Consider the following 23919-nt stretch of genomic DNA (forward strand, 5'->3'; position numbering starts at 1 on the left):
CATGTATCTGTTATCAATAATTGCTGGTGTAATGCACTGTTGTGGGGGTGCTGAGAGCACAGGGTGTGAGGCAGTGCATATCCTACATAGGATGCCAGTCCATTGCAGGGTAGTTACACACTCATTCTCTCATCCATACAATCACTAAGGGACATTAAGGGTCTGAGATTCACTAAAACACATCTTTGGACTGTTGAGCGAACCTGGAGGACCCAGAAGAAACAGAAGAAGTTTTTTATGTAAACACAGTGAAAATATGCAAACTCCGTGCACAGTCTAAGCCAGATTTTAATCAATTTCCTAAATCAGACCCCAGGGAGTAGTGCTTACTGCAATATTGCAATTTATGTATTTGGGAATTCTATAATGTGTGAACCGTTGATAGTGACATGCTGTGCCCTTCAGTGAAGGTAATTTGAAACCCCTACAAATGTTTGAGCATTTGAACACAAAATGCAGGTTTCCCTTTCTTAGGTTCATCAATAGCTATATTTATTCCAAAAATTATCTGTAAAAGACAAAAAAAAAAAAAAAATTGATATGGTAAAAACAAACAACTGGGTTAGAATACTGCTCTTCCACTAAAGTAGATGAATATTGGGTTAGCTCTCACAATCACTACCAGCTAACAGTATACTGATTGACCAGGAATGAAGTGATCTACTGTGCTCGGTTTTTACTGTTCAAGTGCAAATGTTGTTTGCTGTGCAGTCTGCCAGTCTGAAAACAACAGCAAAAAAAAAAAAAAAAAAAAAAAACATGTCCTTGTCATTACACCTGTAGGGAGTGTTTCAGATTCAGACTGGTTTATCCCATAACACACAAGGGCATGTATATCAAAACCTGAGCCAACTGATTCCACTTGAATATCCCATGGCTAAATTGCTTTCTGTATTTGGTGAGAATTTTCAATGTAAAGTTGTATCTGACAAAACCTGCATATTGTCAAGGGTGAGGAAAAGCACTGAAAGGTCTAATCTGTACTCCACATAATACCATTGTATAGTAATTATACCCTATGCTGAACCTTAAGGCTTTGGTATGCTGTATAAATGTTTGCAAGTGCACACATGGCTTCGCTGATTGGAGGCCCTTCTGAAGATGAGGCAAAGTTATACCTTCTTTTTCTGACAAACGAACCTCTTTTTCACTCATAGCATCCATGGAATCTCTCAAGGATAAGAAGTGTGGCTGTAACAATGAAGTGACTGTGTGGTGAACAGAATCCTCTCAAAAGAAAGTTTTCCATTAGGGTTGTGGATATGGCACAAAATTGTATAATGTGAGGATATATTACTCTAACTTTTTCTGTTATCATACACTGCCACTGGCAGGTGAAATATTGGCGACAAGGGTAATGGTATGAAGGATTGCTAGTACTGCTCAGTGTACAGTCCCCTACTACCCCATCATTAAAACAAAGACAGTCATGTTTATCTGTTATTATAAAAAAAAAAACAAAATTTAAAGTAGAAGACATGGGTGCTTCTGTTGTTCAGTCGTTGTCGTAGATGCAATCTGAAAGAAACCATGCAGTCAGAATTATTTACGTGACTAATATTTCATATATAGTAGTATAGGATTCCATTTCATAATCTACAAGTGACCTACTACCATTCTTCCGTAACTTGGAATAGCCTGTGTTGTCAATATTTCCCTTCCACTCAAACTGCATTCATCGTGCTTTTCTCTTATTTAGCATGTAAATAAATATGTGTAGCATACCACCATCTCCGACGTCATCATAGATTTCAGAATCCCTGAATAACACAAACAGAGGTTAGTCATTGTGGTAAGAATCTCACTTCCACTTGTGTCTGACTTGCATGTGTCAGTTTTGTCTCAGGTAACTGACTTTAATATAGAAGCATATGAAGTGTACTTTATATATAAACAGATTCATAAACCTTTAAAATATCACCAGTACTGTGATTTTTTTTTTTTTTCTTTCTTTCTTTCTTCTCCCCCCTTAAAAGCATGATAAATGTTTTGTGAAATTTTTGTAATTCCATATTTCTGCCTTTGGTGTGTCAACAAGTAAACGCACAAAAGACACAAATGTAATTAACAAAATACTTACTCTGCCAAAATGCTGCTTGTTGAAACATAGCCAACTGGAAGGCAACAAGAGACAGTGTGTCTGCATTTATTATGGACATTAATTTGAATCAGATTTAAAACAATGATTTCACTATGATTCTAATTTGCTTACCAGCTTATCCATTGTAGGAAACCTGTAGATTTACATCTTAACCATGTAGAGTCCATTGAAACCCTAAGTGTTCTCTGGGAGACACATTTGTGTCCCATTCAGGAAGTAAATCAACATTCCATTCCATTCTGCTCCCTGCCCACTGCCTAAAGAGTAATAGGAACTCACATTTCCCTTCCTCGTTCCTGCAGACCAGCTTGTTGTCCACAGGCTTCACAATGACGTCCAGTGTCTCACCAGGCCTGAGTGGCAGATCCTTACCCACCCATTTCTTAATGGAGAGTGATGGGAGGACTTTTACCTGGTAAAGCACCTGGATCTCACCATCAAACTGCGGGCAGAAACAATCAGAAAAAACCAAGCAGTGTCATGTCTACACTTCGAAGGAAAACCAGAACCAAACACTTGCAAGGAGAGAGCAGAAATGAGAAACGGGGAAAGAGCAGGTAAATGGTGGATTGTGATAGACAGAGATCACCTTGAACTTCTTCCTAAATTCCTTCTCTTCCTTCTCAAACTTCTTCTGTTTTTTGGGGTCCTTTTCATCTAGCTTGCCTTTGAGCGTCATAGGGAGGCTGATGGAGGGATTGGAGAGCCATTAGAGTGAAATTTCCCAGCTCAAGCTTCTGTAGGTCTACAGTGAGAAATGAGAAGGGTGTACAGGCAAAACCAATGTCCACACTGGGGCCAATATTAAACAATTCCACAGGGGACTATTGAAGCAATCCCATAGTGAACCCTGCAAATTCTTCCCTAGAAATTGCTGCCTGCAGTCTCAGTGATCCCTGCACACATGGCGAATCCCCAGAAAGCCTTGTAAAAAAATCCTCTCGAGAAGCCTAAAAAAAGGCAAAATGAGGCAAAAAAAAAAAAAAAGACCTTGCAAAGCAATCTTCAAAAACCCCACTTTGAACACAACAGAAAACCTCAAACCTTCCACCTCCCAGAGAGTCCTACAGGCAATGCCCTGCAGATAGACCGCTAATCTTCAAGAAAAACTGAAAAACTCTGAGAAACCTGAATAAAATCCAACAAAGAACTTTAAAGGAAATCACACAAGGAGGCCAAAAAGCCTAATCAGACAAACTCATAGACTGCCCTGGCAGAAATCCTGTACAGATCCCTACAGCTAAAATGCAAAAAGCCTACAAAGAATTTCCACAGTCAGCCCAAGAAATGATACCGCAGTGACCCCTTAAACAACCTTGTGAAATGTTGATGTTGCCACTCCACCAAATTAAATATTATTCAAACTACTCAGGGTAACTGGGTAAGGTATAACTCAGCACTTCAGCAACATGTGCTTACCTAGAGAGGGCGTTAGAGGAAGGGTAGCTCGGCTGAGAGTCAACATCGTCATACACGTCCTCGTCATTGGTGGCTGTGTGATTATCTTTGTGGAAAAATACATTTCAACAATCATCGATAAGGAGAGAACCAATTCATGGGAAAATGTTGGTATTAATGATATTAGTGTCTTTAAATGTGTCGATTTTTCTGTATGTGATGTAATATACAATTAACTCTGAATGTCTGTTTCCACTCATTTATTCTTTATTTAACTGATACGTTTCTCTGAAGTGACTTGCAACGTTAGTATACCTACAGCTATTTACCCTTTTATATAGCTGGGTAATGTTACTGGAGCAATTTTAGGATAAGTACCTTGCTCAGGGGTACTACAGCAGAAGGTGGGAATTAAACCTGTGACCTCCAGGTCCCAAGGCAGTAACACTAGCCACTATGCTCCCAGGTGTCTCACCTGCAGGATGTTTCGCTTTGAAGGCAAGTGGTGAATTTCCATAAACAGTGCAGTATAGACTCAAAAACGGCACGGCCATCAAACCTCACCTGCGTTTATGTCGGGGGTGAACTGGGGAGGAGGAGGAACTCTGGAATAGCAGAAATTGAAAGGAAACGGTTACCAAAGTAGCATTTTTTTTAATAGAAAATGCACCTCTCTTTCAGATTGGGTTGATAAGATCATTTTTAGCTGAAACGCAGACAGAAGTGGTCACACACACAATTGCTTAAAAGATTACACAAAGTAACAGAAATTTTCTTATGTCGATTCCCCCCCCCCCCCATTTTCCATTCAGTTTTGTTAGAGTCATCATACTTTTGGCATTAGTTTGTACCAGATGTCAGTTTTTAGGAAAAAAAAAATTCCACATTCTTGAAATGGCCAAATTTTGGCAGTGGGTTCCAAGTACCTTTTAGGATCTGATGCTTTCTAGAATGTTTTAATACTTTCTAGAGCGTTCTGGTGCCTTCTAGAATCTTCCTATCGTTGTAAAGTACCAAACTAAAACGGACACTCTAGAAGAAGTGGTGGTATTTTTATAATCAGTAAACTTTAATCGTAAACAACCCCAAAAAAAAAAAAAAAAAAAAAAAACACGACATAACTAAGAACTTTGAACAATTTTGTTGCTTTGTGTTATTCTTGATCTTTACAGTCAGCACTTATTTGAAGTGTACCATCCATAAGACTGGCTGACTGAACATTCCGTGAAAGGAGATCATATAGTTGTGGACATGAAGGTCTTTGCTGTTTGCCTTGGGTTATGAAAGGATTGATTAAGCCAGGATTACACATTTATTGCATTAGCCTTGAAGCGCATGCTGGAATTTGATTTTACCATCTGATTGGTTAAACATGATTCAATACATCAAGAAAATTTCCAGTACAAAATAAGGAAAAAAGTTTTAGAACTTTTAGTTTTAGTTTGCTCAGCCTGTGAAACCAGGTCCTGCACCTTGATGTTAGTGAGTCTGGGAAGGGAAGAATTAGAATTAAAGTCAAACTGCATAAAATGGAATTTGGAGGAATCAATGGAGGCAATTAATGACACGTCTGGCAAACGTGTGGTCTTTTTACTGGTTATTGGCGGGGCTGTTTCTTCTCCAGTCATCCCAGCCCTTCAACATGCGCAAGAAGTTCCTTGGTTTGGGAGAAGGCTTGGGCTCTTGTTCGCTGGGTTTGAAGGGGTGGAATTAGAGTGCAGACACAAGTACGTCATGTGGAAGAACGAGTTCCCATGCTCATGTGTACGCACACCACACACGTGAACACTTGAAATCACTTTGTTTTTTTTTTTTGTGATAATGACATGTGGCAACCGCTCCTGCTCTTACCTGACATTTAGATCTGAATCATCCAGCTCATCGTAGATGTCACCATCTTCATCAGGTGGAGGTGGCAGAACCACTGAAAGGACGTAGACAAGTTCAGCATCTTAAAGACATTAGAGTGCTTCTACTTCTCATTACTTTGTTTAGTTAAATGTGTTTTATTGTCTTACTTTTTATTTATTATAATCAATTCCCCTATTGAATGTTATTTTTTAATGTAACAGTTGCAGTGGTACTATAAATTATTTAACAAAACATTTGTTGTTACTTTCAAAACCGATACATAATTTTAACTTCCACGGAAGCTACATAAGAGAGAGAACTGTATTATGAAGCTTACCTCCAGGACCTCTAACGCCACTGAAACAAGAAACAAACAAACAGTTTTCATATCAGAAGGGTAATTTGACTAGCTCAGAAAACGTCCTTATTTATTTATTTAGCAAATTTCACTTGTGTCCAACATTCTACATGACTCTCTTCTCTGGAAGGGTTCCTAAAGCAAGTGCTAAAGCCTTGCTACCCAAGCTGAAAGACCCAACCACTACCTGCCAGAGTCCTCCAGAGGGGCCACATCATCGTACACTTCTGGCTCAAAGTTGGCCTGGTTTGTGAGTGTGCCGCTCTTACGCTTCAGTGTGTCAAAGTCAATATCCACTGTGTCCGTCTTGACGTAACCATCTGTGATGGAAACAGAAGGAGGACAATTGTGAAGATGGCCAGCAGAAGGAGTGGGAGGAACATTGAAAAAGAATGAGTCACTCACAGGAGCCATCTCGTGTCCTGCCCAGCCAGCGGCCTTCAGGGTTGTCCATGATGCGGATGATTTCGATGGGCTCCCCTTGCTTCACGGTCAGGTCCATCTTGCTTCCTCTGCAGTCCACCCTTGCCTTCACTTTGTGGATCACCTGTATGGGTCCTGTTATCTGTGCAGGTGTGATGGGGAGCAAAGGGGCTCATGGTTGGCATTACAAGAGTTCTAAATGTGGGGCATCACCCGAGTCTTAACTGTAGCGTCCTAACCCTAGAGGCTGATTTGACTGTTGTGTGAGACATGATTATAGTACATACAATGCACCGTTATTGGTTATGCCAAGGACCCCAACCTTGAACTTTTTCCTGATTTCCTGTTCCTTCCTGTCTTTATCTTTCTGCTCCTTTTTCTCTTGCTCCTGTTTCCTTTTATCTCCCTTCTCTTTCTTCTCCTGCTCCTTTGCATCTGTGGAGGACCTGCACAGAGTGTCAGAGGTGACATTTGGCTGCATTAGTTTAAAGTGCACAGAATAGCCTAGTATAGTCTTTGAAAAGGTGATTGCTTTTAAAAATAAATCTTTTTCAAAGTTTTCCAAGGATTTCAGATTCATTGCAGTGATATTTGCATTTCTTCAAAGTAATGTACAATGTTAAGCTGCCTACAATAATTTATCCGTTTATGCAGCAGTGTAACTTCACTGGAGCAATGCAGGGTAAGTACCTTGTTCAAAGGTACTACAGCAAGATGTGGGATCTGAACCTTTGGCTCCAAAGACAGCAGGTCGCGCCACTACACTACCAGCTGCCCCCACAGTTAAATGTTTTGTTATGAATAGTACAGGAACAAGCATAGGGATTTCTCACCATCTGTCATCCAAATCTTCGTACATCTCTTCATCGCTCCCGCTGTCCTGTGAAGAGCAATGCGAACAAAAGAATTTAGGAAGTACTGACAATACCTTCAATAATTATGAAGATATTAAACTATAGCACTCTAATGTTTCTGTGTAGTTGTTTGAATCCAGCCACTGGATGACTTAACCGAAGCTGAAAAAAGCACAGATCACACACAGAACCCATTAGATCACTGGCACTTTACTTTTAGTGGATTGCCTAAATTATACAGCAAACAGAAGTAATATTTACTACACGGATCCTGTTAAATTAGTGTGACCGGGCATTTCTGTCCCAATGCGGATCCAGCGGAGACACGAGTCACTCTGTGTAGGATGCCTCTGAACTGTCCTATGTTATCCCCAGTATTGTTGCATGCATTGTTTTCCCCTGAAAACCTCCTGGTCTTAGGTTGCTCACCTTTTGCTTCTGACTGGGATGTCCTGGAAGAGAGCCACATGGCATGAAAGATGATCAGACATCAGGTATACAGGGAGCTCAAGTCATCTTCCCTTCATGTGCACTTTTTGGTGCTGCTGGATCTTTGCATTTCTGCAGCAACAAACCCGCTACCTTCCCAGAATACCCAACCACAAGACTCTAACTCCACATAATTCTGACTCCCCCTTCACAGAATCCTCTGGGGTCCACGTCCTTTTACCTCCAGCAGGTAGCGGGGGAGGGTTGTTCATAACCCCGACGTCGTCGTAGTTTTCGTCTGGGTCTGGCTGTATTCTGAGAGCACACAGGTAAACCCAAAGGTGCTATGTCAATTTACTCACAGGTATACTTATATGATGTTGACGTAAATGTAAAAAAAAAAAAAAAAAGACACAAAGTCTGAAATCTCTCGGAATGCTCGCTTCGAAGAAAATGGGAAACGGTGACTGAACTGTGGCTGTTTAAAGTGCGGTAATACATGCTCACCACCAAGTGTCTCCCTTATACTCTCTGACGAGTTCCTTTTTAACGCTGCATCAATATGAAAACATTCAGCAGCATTTCTGTCATCAGACTGCTGCTATATACTGAAAACACCTGCCAAAGATGCAGGAGTGATGTAATAACTCACATGCCACCAGTCGGTCGGGGAGGGAGGCTGGGAGCCACCAGTTGCGAAGGGATTGGAGGCGCTGCGTTGTTGCTGGGATGGAAGGTTGGAGGAGGGGGTCGATCTGCCTTCTTCAAACCTCCAGGACCTTTACACACATGCACACACACACAAAACACTTGCAAAGAAATCTTTTGATCCTGCCAGAGCTTTTCGCATATAATGCATGACCTGTCCCATGGTGGTTTTCAGTATTTCATGCCTTATTTTTTTTCAGAAGTTAATCAATAAATCCTGTGTTTCCTCAAGATTAGATCATGCAGACAAGAATGCCTTCTGCCCCCCCCCACAAAAAAATTATGTAAATGAAAAACAGTGTAGAATGCAACTGAATATTGAAGTACACTTAACTTCTATCACACTAAAACATCTGAATTTTTATAACCTTCCATTAAAGTGCAAAGTTTCAGTTCAGCTGCACACCTGTACGATTAAAACTGGTGAGTCGCAACTGTAGACAAAGGTGTTTTAAACAAACGGTAAAGGGAGTTTTGAGGTTTTTTTTTTTTTGCATGGTGTTCTGTGTCATTGAGATATCATTGATAGTTTGTCATATTCAGCTGCACCGTACAAACCACATGGGGGTCTTGGAGTTCAAAGTGAAACAAAGTGCTCTAAGTAAGTCCGTTCTCTCTTAAAGCGGAACCGCAGGGCAGAGACTGCAATAAGAGACAAAAAAATCAGAAGGAACTTGACACTAAATAGAGGAAGGAACATTTCTGGCTGTTTTTGTGCATTGATCTCGTAAATTTGTCTGGGGGTTTTTAACCATTTCCATCTTTCTTGTCAGTACACCGCTTTGCGAAAGCGTGGAAGTAAAACATCAAAAAGAAGAAACATACCAGCAGAATAAAATTTATTCACGTTGCAGAAATTTTCTCTTTTTTTCCAGCGTCGTATATATAGACTGCACAAATATTTTCTGTAGCTTAACTTAAAGCTCAGTTTTTACCGCAGGCCGTGCGAAGCAGGCCCCGCCAGTTGATTTCGCATCAAGCCAAGAGAGCAGAGGCACATGGAAGGCTAAGGGACAGGGCTGTGCAGCCTGCAACCACAAAAACCACTCTGGTACGGTTAGGTTGCTGGGGGTATTCGCGAAGTTTATGTTTCTGTATGTGTGCAGTTATTGCTATCTTGTATGGCATCTAGAACTGTCTTTGTTATAGTGTGCGCATCACGAGCTGTCTGTATGCTCGCTTGCCTCGTTATATTTATTCATCACCAGTTTACCTTCATAACGTTTCCATTTATTCACTTCGCAGATGCTGTGTTGTATTTAGGTGACACCTTTATGCTGGCTGACTTAGAATGCTAGCTACACTGGCCTACACTCCCGACGCTTGTTAACACATCAGTAACACATCTTGGACCATGGGAGGAAAGTGGGGCGTCCACTGGAGACGCACACAAACAAGGGCCGGACAAGCAAAGTCCACATAGCGATCAAACCCCGGAGACACCACCATGCCCTCTGCCACGCTTGCCAACTACTTCAATCCCACCTGCAGGAAGCACACACACACGTTGGCCAAAGCTGCTTGTCCTGCACGGGGTCTCGGCGAACCGGAGCCTAACCCACCAACACAGGGCGCAAGGCTGGAGGGGGAGGGGACACACCCAGGAGGGGACGCTAGTCTGTCAAAATGCACCCCAAGTAGGACTCGAACCCCAGACCCGCCAGAGAGCAGAACCCGGTCAAACCCGCTGCACCACTGCACCCCCCCCACCTCTATAGGAAGCCCATAATAAAATAAAAAGCTTGTCATCCTTGCTGTTCACTATGCTCTAGAATCACATGCATCCAAATCTTTCCTTCTGCTGATGTAATACACCCTTTGTATTTTTCTCTGGGATGTACATCACGTTGGAGAAAAGCATCTGCTTAATGAATAAATGTCAACGTTAATGGCTGAAAAATTGAGCACAGGGCTTATTTTATAGAGACAAAGCAGTGTGCCAAGTTAATATGGTCAATAAAGAGCAGTTTTTAATGTGTTCTGCCAATACAGCGTGAGCAGAGTGACGTACTAAATGCGTTATAGTGTATGTTCACGCTTTTGCGGAAAACTAAACAGTCAAACAAGCGAACGCACTCCCGAAAATAAAATCTTTTTTTTTTTTTAAAAAAGTTAATAAGAACGAACTGCACTGCCACACTGCATTAGTTTCCATGGAAGTCATATTAGTGTCAGAACTCGCAACAATATTCACAGCTCTAATAGACTATACAGCTACTGGGACAGCTGGTAGTGTCGTGTTTAACGCTGCTACCTTTGGCCCCAAGGATCACAGGTTTAAGTCTCATGTTCAGCTGCAATACCCTCGAGCAAGGTACTTGCCCTAAACTGCTCCATTAAAAAATTACCCAACTGTATAAATAGGTAAATAATTGTACAGTAAATTTCTTTTGAAGAAAAGCATCAGTTAGATGTACTGTACCCACTACTGCAGAGGTGATGGGAAGACAAGGCTATGAACCATGATGCCTTTTAACTTCCAAATGTAATATATGAACATTTAACCTTTCTGTAGAGTGACGGAAAGCGGGATTTTAATCTACGACCTCTGACTCCAAAGGTACTGTACAATCTGGAGCAACAAGTATCGGTTAGAGCTTCTACTGCCTTGGGACTTTTACTTTCAGCTACTGGGTTAGAGCACTGCTCGGGTATTGACGTACCCAAAATAGCAATATTACCGAGTGGAGTGTCACGCAAATATTACATTACATTTATCGTTCCAGGAAGCATTCACGTTGAACTCTATAGATCCCACCGCATGGTAACTTCATCAGAACATTGCTGATCTGGTTGCTCTGCTTTTGCATGTGACTCACCTTCACTGTTGCTCTGCTCTGCAGCTGTCTTGAACTTTTCCAGGTTGACCTTCGGGGGTCTGTTCGGCTTGACTGGGGGACTGCCCAAAACAAGGATGTTGGGCAGAGGGTTCTTCTTTGGGGCAAAGGGGTCCTTGTTTTCCTTCTGTGAGGCGAGGGTCACAGGCTTTTTTATGAGGCTGGGCTTTTTGGCAATTGGAGTCTTTGGGCCTGAGGTATCATGGGAGCCCAGGGGCTTTGGCCTGTCGTGAGATGTATCCTCTGTGTTCTCCTTGTTGAAGGCATTCTGGGCAGCCCGGAAGGCGGAGGACTTTGCGGAAGACCCTGTGAAACTCTTCGGGCCCGTCTCCCCTGCTGACGGCTCATCTGCCTGGGACCGCATGGCTGTTAGGGTGCTCTTTGGTTTGGGGGCAAGAGCCAGCTTGGAGGGAGGAGCTGGGCTATTGCTGCTGCTGCTTCCACTGTCCTCAACTTTGGAGCTGTCCTTCACCCAGGAGGGCTTGACCTGTGCAGGTGGTGGCTTGGGGCTGATGGGTTTAGGGTCCGATAGGGTAGCACTGAGCAGTGGTTTCTGCGAAGGTGGCTTGGGAGGAGGTGTTTTGGGCTCTGTATCTGTTGAGGGCTCCATTGGCTTGGGCTTGAAGGGCTGTGTCTTGGGGAAAGTGGGCTTTGCAGTTTCTGGCATGGCCCCAGTCTTTCCGGCCTCCAGACCCCCAGCAAGCTTGCCAATCTGGACTTTGGGCCGGGGAAACTCGGGCGTCTCTGGAGCACTCTGGGTGGAAACCGTGCCCTTCAGGAAGTTTGGCTTGGGGGCAGTGGTACCTCCTGACAGGCTGCTCTCCAGGGCTGTCTTTCTGGCCTGGCCTGGCAGCCCTGTGGAGAGGGTGCTGTGCACCGTGGAACGCCCCGCCGGTGGCCCCTCCATCGAATTCCCGCCTGCGTTGAAACGAGCCATGATGGCCTTCACATCCGCCTTGTTGTCCTGGACACAAGAAGCACATGCACAACACACGGGATGAGAGCTGCCCAAGAAACGCAATGGCTTTAAAACGTGTATCTTTGTGCCTTTATGGCAGTGTGTGTGAGCGTGTGCATGAGTGTCCGTACGTATGTGTGCACCAGTATGTGTCAAAGTGTGAACGTGTGTGCCTTCTCACTTCCTTCCTATGATGATTGTTTTGGCGTGTTCACGTGCTTCTGCCGAAGCTCTCTCATGCAGAGTCACGGCACATGAACATTATTATCTTTCTGAGAGGAAACCGGAAAAGAATTTCAATCCAATTAAATTTTTTCCCCCACTTTGGCGCTTAGAGTGGTACATCTCATACATCTCGCAACACCATCTGATAGTTTCCGCATAAAATCTGAACATTCTCTGCCGCACAGCCTTCCGATCAGACTCTCCGTGGAGCTTGCACGCCCTAAACGATGCCAAAACGAACTGCCTTCCAGGTGAAGAGGCAAAGTAGGAAGGCGGAAAGATGTGAGACTGGAACCATCACTGCCGGAGGCCAAATTACTGTGCAGACCCCTGGTGTGCAGGTGTGCCAGCCAACATCCACCCCAGAGTCTGCTGCAAACTCACCTGCAATGTGTCCTACCTGCTCAGCCGCTCAAACAGCTGCCAGGCTCCGGCGACTGTGTTGGAGCGCAACGGAAGCGAGTGAATAAAGGAATTGTTCTGAGCAGGAAGTGATGCGCTGTACTTACTGTCAGCCCATTAGACCACAATTGACTAATGGAGAAACATTAACTAGCCTCCTCTTCCTGGACGGGGGGGGGGGGGGTCAATATGACTGAGTTCATCCGCAGACGAGTCAGAAGGAGACCTCCCCCCCTAGCCACAGACATAGCGGTGAGGAGGCAGCTTTCCCTTTACGGACCTCGAAAATAGATGCTTTTGACTGAAGTCTTTGTTTCTGATTTTGTTTTGTTGTGCATCATAACGCTGCAAACAGGATACGGCTCTTGAAAGCGACGCTCGCCCAAACAGACCCCGACAGACACATTCACACATACAGCAGCGTTTGAGCGAGCGCGGAGGCACGGGCACGGTTTCAGATGGTCTTGACAGCAAACACCCCAGAATGGTGCGAGGAAGGACTAGGCATCAACCAGACATGATGTGTCGTGTTCAGGGACATTACGCTACTGCATCAGGTAGAGCTGAAAGTCTTCACCCTCTTAAAATACAATAAGGCTTGATTGGGGTGAGCACAATGGCCACCTTCCAACAAACAGAATGAAAAAATAATTTGCTTCTTAAACTTCAGTAATGGCAAAAATTAGAAATGGAAACCCCCGTATGGATTGAGTAGACACTTTTCTCCAAAGCAAGAGCCAATGAACTCTATGTAGTGTTATGAGCCCACACACCTTATTCACCATGGTGACTTACACTGCTGGATACACTACTTACACTGGCTCACTCACCCGTACATCAGTGGAACACACACGCACTCTCTCTGTCACTCACACACTATGGGTGGACCTGAACAGAATGTCTTTGGACTGTGGGAGGAAACCAGAGCACCTAGAGGAAACCCACACAGACACTGGGAGAACATGCAAACTCCGCACAAACTGAGCAGGGATTGAACCCACTTTCTCTCACACCACCCTGGTGCTGTGAGACAACAGCGCTAGCCGTTGCACCACCTCCAAACCAAACAAATGCAACTAAGGTAGTGCAGACTGTTTTGACTAAACCACACACACAAACAGAAAAGCTTCTTCAGCATTGGATGATTCCCTAACTGCCCTCCACTTACTTCCCAAACCAAAAAATACACGGTGGACACTCACCCCTTGCCTAGTGTGATTTAGATACACCAAACAGCAGTAAGAGCTAGTAGTGTAGTGGTTAGAGCTACTGCCTTTATACCCAAAGGTTGTAGGTTTGATTACCACCCCTACCTGCTGTCCTGTTAAGCCAACTACTTACCTTAAATCACTCTAGTAAAAGTACCCAGCTGTATAAATGGGTAAATAACTGTAAGTGCTTTAACATCACAAGTTGCTCTGAAAAAAGTATCAGCTCCATGAATAAATGTAAAGCAAGTGTATGTTGCATGATGTCTTCACCTGTCCAGTGTCCCCCCCCAAGTCACAGTTAACACTAAGTTCACTGAAGGACACAGGTGATGGATATCGGACTGGAAACGAAACACAGCAATTTAGGAAAAAGGTTCAGCAAAAGGCTCCTGATTCCCACACCAGCTGCTTCAGATAAACTTTGGTTATTAACATAATTAATCACGCAGGGTCACGAAATAACCCATCGTGTGGGTTTTAGATGGCACTAGACAGGAATAGGTGTCACTTTCTATCTGATATTGCTTGATATAGTGTAAGTACATGAAATGAACATTTCCCTCCGGTGACTGTTCGGGGAAGCAACGTGCGCTGGCAGCCCGCGCTTCCACAAGCCCCAAACACGGGAAGTTTGCTACTATGCGTGTCAGCGAGCTGCGAAACGTCCCCGTTGCAACACGGACGCACGGGTTTTAATGCGTGTAGGGTGGCGAAAGTTATTTTGGGGTTACTCGGCATCTGTTATTGGCCTCATGTTTCTGTAGAGTTTCCGTCTGGTTGTTATTTTTGCATAAGTGAGGATTTGTAGGTCCACACACACACACACACACACTTGTCCCAAGCAGGGTCACAGTGAACCAGAGCCTAACCCTGCAGCACATGATGCAGGGCTGGAGGGGGGAGGGGACACACCCAGGACAGGACGCCAGTCCACCACAAGGCACCCCTAGCGGGACTCGAACCCCAGACCCACCAGAGAACAGGCACGGGCCAAACCTGCTGCACCACCACACCTGAATAGGGAAGTTTATGCTGCGTTACAGTTTATGGTTATTTTGCATTTTGGTTCAGTCTCCAACGACCGCAGGACTTTACTCGCTGTGCTGTAATAAAAGTGTTTCCTCACATTCTGGTTTTCGGAGCCTGTCATTTGGGGCATCGCTTCCGACACCACGGTACGGCAGGGCGTTTACCGTTCATTTCGTGACAATAAATTTCAAGCTCCTCTGGACACCACGAAGACAATGAAGAAACCAATGCAGTGTCTACCAAAGCATCGGAGCGAAGAAGTTTCCCCAAAAAAAAGCTGTTCAAGTTCAGTTTTCATGTTTTTTCATACTATTTATTTTCTAATTTAAAAAGAAGAACTCTGTGTTTTTGGCCACTTGACTACAAATAAAATTTATTCGGTTAGAGAGGAAGTTTCACTGCTCTTATATGGCCCACGTGGACGTTGATGGTGAAAAAAATAGAAACTTTCCGGTTCTCTTTTAGCGCTCTACAGAGCTGAGGATGCATCTCTCATGAGGCACAAGCTGAGAATAAGTCTCATTCTGCCAGCCCATGTTGGAGAGAAAGCAGTAAAAAGGAGGGATTGATGGGAGGGAGGCACAGTGGCGCAGTGGGTTTGGCCAGGTCCTGCGCTCTGGTGGGTCTGGGGTTCGACTCCTACTTGGGGTGCCTTTTGATGGACTGGCGTCCCGTCCTGGGTGTGTCCCCTCCAGCCTTGTGCCCTGTGTTGCTGGGTTAGGCTCTGGTTCACTGCGCCACCCCCCCCCGCTGCTTGGGGCACGCGGTTTCAGACTGTGTGTGTGTGTGAGTGAAGGGAGGGGACAGTTTTACCACTGTTAATGAGGAGGAAATGTCAGTATGGTGCAGGTATTTCTCAACTTCAAACTTCCCCCCACTTTGCATTGGGCGTGTATATCTGATCTCCGTACATGCAGCACATTGCAACACAGAGCAAAACAAGAAAAACGCCGCAACACAACGTGACAGTGCGGCGCAACGCAATGCAGGTTTAGTGAAACGCAACAAAGTGCAAGAGACACCACGGGTTCTCTGCTTCTTAAGATCTCCATTATAGAAAGGAACCAACTAAGAACCACCTTAGAGAAGGTAAGAGTAGAGTAAAGAGACACCTCCTCCCTCGGTCCGGTCATAGCCTCCCATGGATTCAAATACCACTGCTATGCTGATGATACTCAGCTCTTCCTCTCCTTCCCACCTGGTGCGTCAGACATCTCCGCACGCATTGGTGCCTGCCTGTCGGACACCTCTTCACGGATGTCTGATCACCACCTCCCACTCAACCTCTCCAAAACAGAGATCCTACACCTCCCAGCTGGCCTGTCCTCCTGTCACGATCTCTCAATCAAACTAGACAACTCACTTGTTTTGTCTACCTCTTCGGCTAAGAGTCTGGAAATGATGATTGACTCAAGTCCATCTTTCTCTCAGCACATTGAAGCCACAACCCGGACCTGCAGATACATCCTGCATAACATCTGCAGGATCCGTCCTTACCTCACAACAGACTCTGCCCAACTACTTGTCCAGGCCATGGTGACATCCCGTCTGGACACTGCAGCTCTCTCCTGTGTGGCCTTCCTGCTACTGCCATCAAACCTCTACAGCTGATACAGAACGCTGCTGCTGCTGCCTGAGTTGTGTTTGACTTGCCGAAGCGTTCCCATGTATCTCCTCTACTCATTTCTCTGCACTGGTTCCTACAGCTGCCCGGATCAAATTTAAGATCCTGGTTATGGCTTACAAATGCATCAGTAGAACTGCTCCAAGCTATCTACAAGACTTGATCATCTGCTACACCCCAACCAGACTGCTACACTCTTCCACATCTGCCAACTTGGTGGTCCCATGCACGAAATGCAAAGCACGGACGTTCTCAGTTCTGGCTCCGTTGTGGTGGAATAACCGCCCTCTCTCACTCAGAACTGCTGAAACTCTGTCCACTTTTAAAAAGGGTCTGAAAACTCAACTCTTCTGGACTCGCTTCACTCATGATCTCTCCATCTCATGTATGGTGTAAATGTTCATGCACCATAACTTTATGATCAGCCCCAGATAAGCCTTTACACACCCACTACTCCTGTACTATATGTAAATGTTTGTGTACCTTACAATAATAAAAAAAATTGTAGGAAGGTTATCAGGATCATCTATCCTGCGTTTTATGCACCTACTCGAGCGATGAACATCGGTGCATGAAGTGGAAAGTAACAAACTAGGTTTACTTAAGAATCACATGTCTGCAGCCATGTCTCTTTCTCTTAATGTAATGGACAAATTTGTATTTTTGCTGAGATGTACGTCGCTTTGGACAAAAGCATCTGCTCAATTAATAAATGTAAATGTAAATGAAACCTCATGTAACAGCCGTTACTTCAGTGAGTGGCTCCTCTGGTGGCCATGGTGGCATAGCAAGGAGCTCTGGTGTCTCACAATGGCTGCGGTGCGTGTTAGGATGTGGGTCTGAATCCAGGTCAGTGTGTATGGAGCTTGGGTCTGCGTGGCTTTTCTCCGGGTGCTCTGGTTTCCTCCCACAGTCCAAAGACATGCGCCGTGGGAAAATACATGGCTAAATCGCTCATAATGTCTGAATGTGTCACTGAATATATGTACGGGATTGCGCTGTTATGAGCTGGTGCCCCATGCCCCTGTGCTTGTGAGAGAGCTGGTGGGCCTCCACAACCCTGCATTATGACGAGGGGTTATTTATACACTTAATGAATCCCAACGAATGACTTCCAATCACAGCATGGTGTGGAAGAGTCACACACAGTCCCTACATGCTCACACCTAGAGACATTTTTTTTTAAATCCACACAAAACAAATTTGTATAGGCAGTGTGCTATCATCTACATTAATTTTAATAACTCATAAATACATTTTCTTGGCCATTCGCTCACTGTCAACAGTGTGTCCAAGTCAGGAACGTGGTGGTCTTGAGTGAGGCGTCAGCGCTGATACTGCTCAAGTAAAAATACCTGCTATTAATCAGGGTAGAAGGTGTGTAGCGTGTCATCGTACACATCTAACATTGTAAGATGTCTTGAGCAAAGACCCGTCTTAGGACTGTCTGCATCGTAAGAATTATTTAACAGCGCAAGTGGGACAAACCAGTGATACACACACACACCCTCTACACATAATCCCCTGCTGGCTTGGAGTCACAGCAAGAGTTAATCTGAAAACACTGTTCGAGGCCCACCAAGCGGCGAAAGGTTTGCGATTCCATTGCTGGAACCCCTGCTTGACCTCGCCACTCAAAAATAGACACATGGATTTTATATTCAACATCTGAGCGCTGCCACTCGAAAAGCTTGCTTACTCTCCGCCTTTCCCTGCTGGCCAGAATATATGTCAGGAAGGGTACAGCCCTGTGCTCTGGCGCCAACAGCTCACTGGCACATGCTAAACAAGCCGCAGCAAATATGAACCATATCACATTTATTTATTTAGCAGACACTTTTCTCCAAAGCAACTTCCAATGGATACTATGTAGTGTTACAAGCCCACACCCCTTATTCACCGTGGTGACTTACACTGTTAGATACACTACCTACACTGGGTCACTCATCCATACATCAATGGAACACACTCTCTCTGTCACTCACACACTATGGGTGAACCTGAACAGAATGGCTTTGGAGGGTGGGAGGAAACCAGAGCACCCACAGAAAATCCACACAGACTGAGTGGGAATCAAACCCATGTCCTCTCGCACCAGCCAGGCACTGTGAGACAGCAGAGCTACTCGCTGTGCCACCATGTACACCTTTGCTGCTTCTTTTTTTTCGCTGCTTCTCTTATAGTCACGGATCAAACGCAGTACGAGTTACCAGTATAAAATTCTAACTAGTTGGTTTGATCCTGTACTCTCTGAATGAGCCCTATTGTATGTCGACAATGTGGGGACACAGACATAGTGACATGACGGGTAAAGCCAGTGCCTTGCTTGGAGACCTACTCAGTGGGTGCGGGTGCGAACCCAGCTCAGGCTGTGTGAGGTTGTATGTTTCTCCCCATGTTTGCCCTCCCCTCCAGACACACATGGAAGAAGGCACCGGCAAACCACTGCTGTTCCTCCCTTGCTAGGCACCGCCGCCCTCGCCTTTCTCCATCGAGTGCAATATGTCAGAGTCCCCCCCCTGCTGGATAGTGCCATCCACTCATGGTTACTGAGTTGGCCATCAGTGGATGGCTGTTCCATCCATCTACCCCCAAGTCCAACATGCAGCATTTGATGGTCCTAAACACGGAAAAGGACAAACGTGCAGCATGTCTCTACCGCTGAAGGAACTGAAGTCTTTGACTGCGCGACCTATGACCCCGAGATCTTCACCGCCCAGCCGAGTCAGTAGAACAATTTCATTTCGGTTAGTCGGACGCGTTCATCGCGTAAAACATGCACGTGGCTTTAGGGCACACCTGCACGTCAGCAGTGTGGATCGGCTGCGGGTTCGGTTCCCCGCGCTCAGGGGCCAGACGCCGCACGGTCGGGAAAGACAGGTTGGGGCTTATGGGCGACTTTGCATCACACAGGTTCATGCAAACGAAAACAGGGCTGACGCCTCGTATGCAAATCTTCGGCTTGGTCCTTGAAGGACGGCGTGGATCTGGAATGTATGGCAAGCGCAGTTAAAACACGGTTTGATTAAGGCCAAAGTTTGTGCTGATTTAGCGCCTGATTTAAGCGGTTCGTAACAATAACGTTACCGCGGCACAGCTGTAATTTATAAAGCCTCTGTTGCAACCACATGTATGCATGGAAATGACTCGCTTTGAAAGCTCCTTTTCAAGGGTATCACTTTAACATGTACTGGCACAGTCACAATTTTTAATAAAGAGCGAACATGAAAATGCACTGGATGTTTAAGCATCAGGGGGATGTGGTGGCGCAGTGGGTTTGGCCTGTGCCTGCTCTCTAGTGGGTCTGGGGTTTGAGTTCCACTTGGGTTCCTTGTGACAGACCGGTATCCCGTCCTGAGTGTGTCCCCTCCCCCTCCAGCCTTACGTCCTGTGTTGCCGGGTTAGGCTCCGGCTCCTCGCGACCCCTGCTTGGGACAAGAGGTTTCATTAAGTGTGAGTGTTTGTATTAAAGCATCTCCTTTCACAATAATTACATTCTGGCATACTTTACTCTGTTCAAGTATCTTGGGGTCTTGTTCACGAGTGAGGGAAGAAGGGAGCGTGAGATCGGCCGCGGACTGGGAGCAGCGGCAGCAGTAATGCGGTCGCTGGACCGGACTGTAGTGGTGAAGGGGGAGCTGAGCCATAAGGCGAAGCTCTCCATTTACCGGTCGATCTACGTCCCTACCCTCACCTATGGTCATCAACTCTGGGTGATGACCGAAAGAATAAGATCGCGGATACAAGCGGCCGAAATGAGTTTTCTCCGCAGGGTGTTGGGACTCATCCTTCGTGACAGGGTGAGGAGTTCGGACATCCGGGAGGAGCTCAGAGTAGAGCCGCTACTCCTCCACATTGAAAGGAGCTGGTTGAGGTGGTTCGGGCATCTGATAAGGATGCCCCCTGGGCGCCTCCTTTTGGAGGTATACCAGGCGCAGCCAACTGGGACGAGGCCCTGAGGTCAGCCCAGGACCCGCTGGAGGGATTATATCTCATAGTTACCCTGGAAATGGCTGGGGATCCTCCAGGCTGAGCTGTAGGAAGTTGCAGGGGACAGGGGTGGCTGAGCCTAGGACAAGCGGGCTAGAAAATGGATGGCTGGATGGATGGATGGATACTTTGAGAGTCACTAAAACAAATTTAATAAAACCTTTTAATATATAGGTTTTAAAATGCCCGTTGTTGTCCAGGGTATATTGATGGCTGATTTCGGAGCTGGAAATTAACATACAAAAAAATGAGTCAAACCCAAACACCAAGCGCCACATGCGGAGAAACGGGCTGTTAAATTCGATACGGACCCTTAAGTAAAATCCGCAATCTTCTGCATTGTAAGTTTGAATACGTGTACATACAAAATGTTGTAAAGTGATCAGTGGTCCAAGAGGGGCTGGAAGTGGGACTCTGCAGCTTTTCATGAGAACTTGGAGGGGATGTAGGAGATGATCAGTGCTGAACATGGGTGTGTTGGAGATGCTAGTGCAGGAATGGACAAATACAGTATAATGCAGGAGGTGCTCAGTGGTGTGTGGGCACACAAGCTACTCTGTAGGAGAGACCTACAGGACCTTCAGCTCATCATGTATAAGGACCACTGTGTCCATACAATTCCATTGTCCCATGTAGTAACTCCTCGTCTGTCCATCCATCTTCAGCGACCGCTTGTCCCCAGCGGGGGTCACGGCAAACTGGAGCCTAGCCCAGCAACACAGGGCGCTAGGCTGCAGAAGGAGGGGACGCACCCAGGACGGGACGCCAGTCCATCGCAAGGCACCCCGAGCGGGACTCGAACCCCGGACCCACCGCACAACAGGCACTGGCTGAACCCGCTGAATCTGCTGCATCCCCACACCCCTCCTCCCCCTCTGCTGGCCTTTTCATTTACTTGTTCGACTTTGAGTTCTCTGATCTCGCATCTCTGCAAATAATTCTTTGTACCCCTTTGGGACTCACTTCTCCACCAATCTCTTAAGAGCATAATAAACGTGTAAAAGTTTTGTGATTAGAAACCGTAGAACGATGCATAAACCTTTTTGCACCGACTTGTGTGATGTAAATGTTTCTGTGTAATAATTCTAAATTGTAGGATAATGGATAGAGCTTCATGCAGCTGCTCATGTGACGTACGCTGGGTCAGATGGTGGAACGTGACAAACTTTAGAATCACACGTCTGCATCCGAGTCTCGGCTTCTGCTGATTTAACGCACTCGCTGTATTTTTCCCTAAGATGTAAATCGCTTTGGAGAAAAGCATCTGCTAAATGAATAAATGTAAACATAAATATACAGTAAATGTAAATGTTCTCACCAACAACAGCAGTTAAATACCGTCGCAGAGAATTGTTTCCCAAAATTATTTTATGGTTGATGTTTATTTGCGAATAGAACGGGGAGGAATTGGGGAAGCGCACGTACAGAAAATACTAGATTTCCCGAAACTGACACCGTGCGAACTCGTAATCGCTGAGTTGAAGAAACTGATCCCATTTCAGAGCTGTTTGGGAGATTCGAATATAATGAGAATTTCTTTTTTCCCCTTCCCTCATCACCATGATGTGGGGCCCAAAAGCAGAACATCAAATGCTGATCGTTGGGTTTCACAGTCAGCACCCTCAACAGTGCAGGGTCAGGGCAGCTCTTCTCCTCTGAGCAAAGACAGTAACCGTACCACATTTACACTATAGAACTAAGCATCTTACATCAATCCATTTAGCTGACACTTTCCTCCAAAGCAACTTACAATTATTTACCCATTTATACAGCTGGGTAATTTCAGCAGAGTAATTAAGGGCAAGTACCTTGCTCAAGGGGAATTGAACCTGCAACCTTCAGCTATGAAGGCAGCAGCTCTAACCACGACACCGCCCGCTGTCTTATTTGTGCAATCGAGATCCTTTCGCCGTTCCTGTCAGCGAAACGTTCATTGCGCAACCGTCAGAGGGGCTCGGCGACGGCCGCCACGATAAAAGCCGCTCCGCCGCAACGACGTAACGTTCGCCGAAAAGGTGAAAGGAGCAGATCCCGGGACGCGTGTCACGTTGATGGAAACTCTATTCCGGACGGATGGCGGAGGAGAGAAAAGACGGAGGTGCCTTTAAATACACCAGCAAAGGGGAACTAACCCTTCTGAGTAGGGTGAAAGCAGGCTTGACGTGACTTCTTACACAATTCATGCAAAGTTTTGCTCAGAACCGCGGCGGGTCAAAACACCACGTCCTTGGCTGAAGCCTCCGTCGGTTTTTAATTATTAACATGCAGGCCGACCTCTTCTTCGCCTCTCCACGGACACTCTGACTCTGTCACTTAGATGCATGTCTCTGCAGCCCAGTCCACAGTACCTCATATGGAGTAATAACAGTAATAATAATAATAATTTGAGATGAAGCATCCACACTCCTCGGAAAGGAGCTGCTCCGATGGTGGAGAAAGCCGATTTTGCGGTACAGTACAACGTTGCAGCCCTCCGGTCTGGGACCTGTGTGGCGGAGCGACTGACAGCGAGAAATAAGTGCGGGGACAGTGAGACCGAGGCGCCCCGGGGCAGAGGAGCGGGATGGAAAGGCACGAGGCGGGTACACTCACCATGGCGCGCGTGCGTCTCCGGCTCCAAAGGCAAGGCTGTCGGTATAGACTGGGGTTCCGCACGTGTGCGAGAAGGTGTGTATGCAGGAGTGTGTGTGTGTGTGTGTGTGTGTGTGTGTGTGTGTGTGTGTGTGTGTGTGCGCGCGCGCTCTCACTCCCACCCTCCCTCCGTGTCTCCGCCTGTTGCGGACACTACTTCCCCCCTGGGCGGCCGAGCCGTGGCAGTGTCATCACAGGAAACTGTATCGCTCTCTCTCCATCGCGGAAATTTGCCTATTCCATGAAGTGCTGCGCCTCCGTCCGCACCCAGCGCGTAACCCCCCCACACAGGGAGCATTGTGCGCGGCCCCTCCATCCAGTAAAACGCAGCACACCCGCGTGCACCTCGCTGTGGTGATTGTCGACAAATGTCCAGGTATTTTTACCCATGCCATGCCATGCCATGCCATCGACCTTTGGAACGCGGCGGAGACAAGGACACCATTGTGTCGCGCGCGAGTAGAACAGGGGACGGACGCGGCGATGCGACCCCTGCGCTCTCGGCGAGTGTCGTCTGCGAGAGAGCTGAGCGTGCTGCTGTCACCCAGCGTCGGCGTGTGAAACCACAGCAACGGCCCTGTGCTCGGCTACATATCTGATGCCCCGTAGCAGCGCTCGCTTCCTGCAGTCCCCGCAGACGCGGAACTCACCCATCGGACCCGCTCTCAGCACCTGCTGGCTGGAGTCACGTTACAATTCGCGGCAGGTGCTGTACTCGCTCATCCATCCCAATCACGGTACTCATACATGGCAGTATTTGTTTACCGGGTCTCCGTATTCATTTACCGCAATCTCACTACTTCGGTAGAAAGCCGTGCACAGAAGGTCGAAAGTAAAAAGACTGAAGATTCTCGGTTTTGCCTCCGGCGTGGTGGCAAGAGTTCCCCCTT

The 23919-nt window shown here is 46.1% G+C and overlaps 1 protein-coding gene across 2 annotated transcripts; it reads right to left on the bottom strand.

Moving 5' to 3' along the window:
* Positions 1 to 480: 480 nt before the first annotated feature.
* LOC108932686 (FYN-binding protein 1-like) lies at positions 481 to 23347 on the bottom strand. Of its 2 annotated transcripts, XM_018749239.2 has the most exons (19): positions 22991 to 23347; positions 10942 to 11923; positions 8067 to 8193; positions 7656 to 7729; positions 7415 to 7437; positions 6965 to 7011; positions 6454 to 6577; positions 6114 to 6273; positions 5896 to 6028; positions 5688 to 5707; positions 5351 to 5423; positions 5094 to 5189; positions 4064 to 4104; positions 3521 to 3605; positions 2691 to 2787; positions 2381 to 2543; positions 2081 to 2114; positions 1726 to 1760; positions 481 to 1518 (listed from the first exon to the last, which is right to left on the bottom strand). In XM_018749239.2, the coding sequence occupies exons 1-19, from the start codon at positions 22991 to 22993 to the stop codon at positions 1496 to 1498; spliced, it is 2340 nt and encodes a 779-aa protein (XP_018604755.1). In that variant the 5' UTR covers positions 22994 to 23347; the 3' UTR covers positions 481 to 1495. The 2 variants fall into 2 exon arrangements, with proteins under 2 accessions (XP_018604755.1, XP_018604764.1); XM_018749248.2 differs by lacking the exon at positions 5094 to 5189 and having other exon boundaries at positions 22991 to 23346.
* Between the last annotated feature and the right edge of the window lie 572 nt (positions 23348 to 23919).

This window comes from Scleropages formosus, chromosome 6 (assembly GCF_900964775.1).
Source record: "Scleropages formosus chromosome 6, fSclFor1.1, whole genome shotgun sequence".
Taxonomy (NCBI): domain Eukaryota; kingdom Metazoa; phylum Chordata; class Actinopteri; order Osteoglossiformes; family Osteoglossidae; genus Scleropages; species Scleropages formosus.

Coding starts and splice junctions, on each gene's coding strand:
- LOC108932686 (XM_018749239.2), bottom strand. Junction 5,424..5,687: donor TGGCGTTAGAGGTCCTGGAG/GTAAGCTTCATA, acceptor ACGTCCTTTCAG/TGGTTCTGCCACCTCCACCT. Junction 4,105..5,093: donor AACAGCCCCGCCAATAACCA/GTAAAAAGACCA, acceptor CTGCTATTCCAG/AGTTCCTCCTCCTCCCCAGT.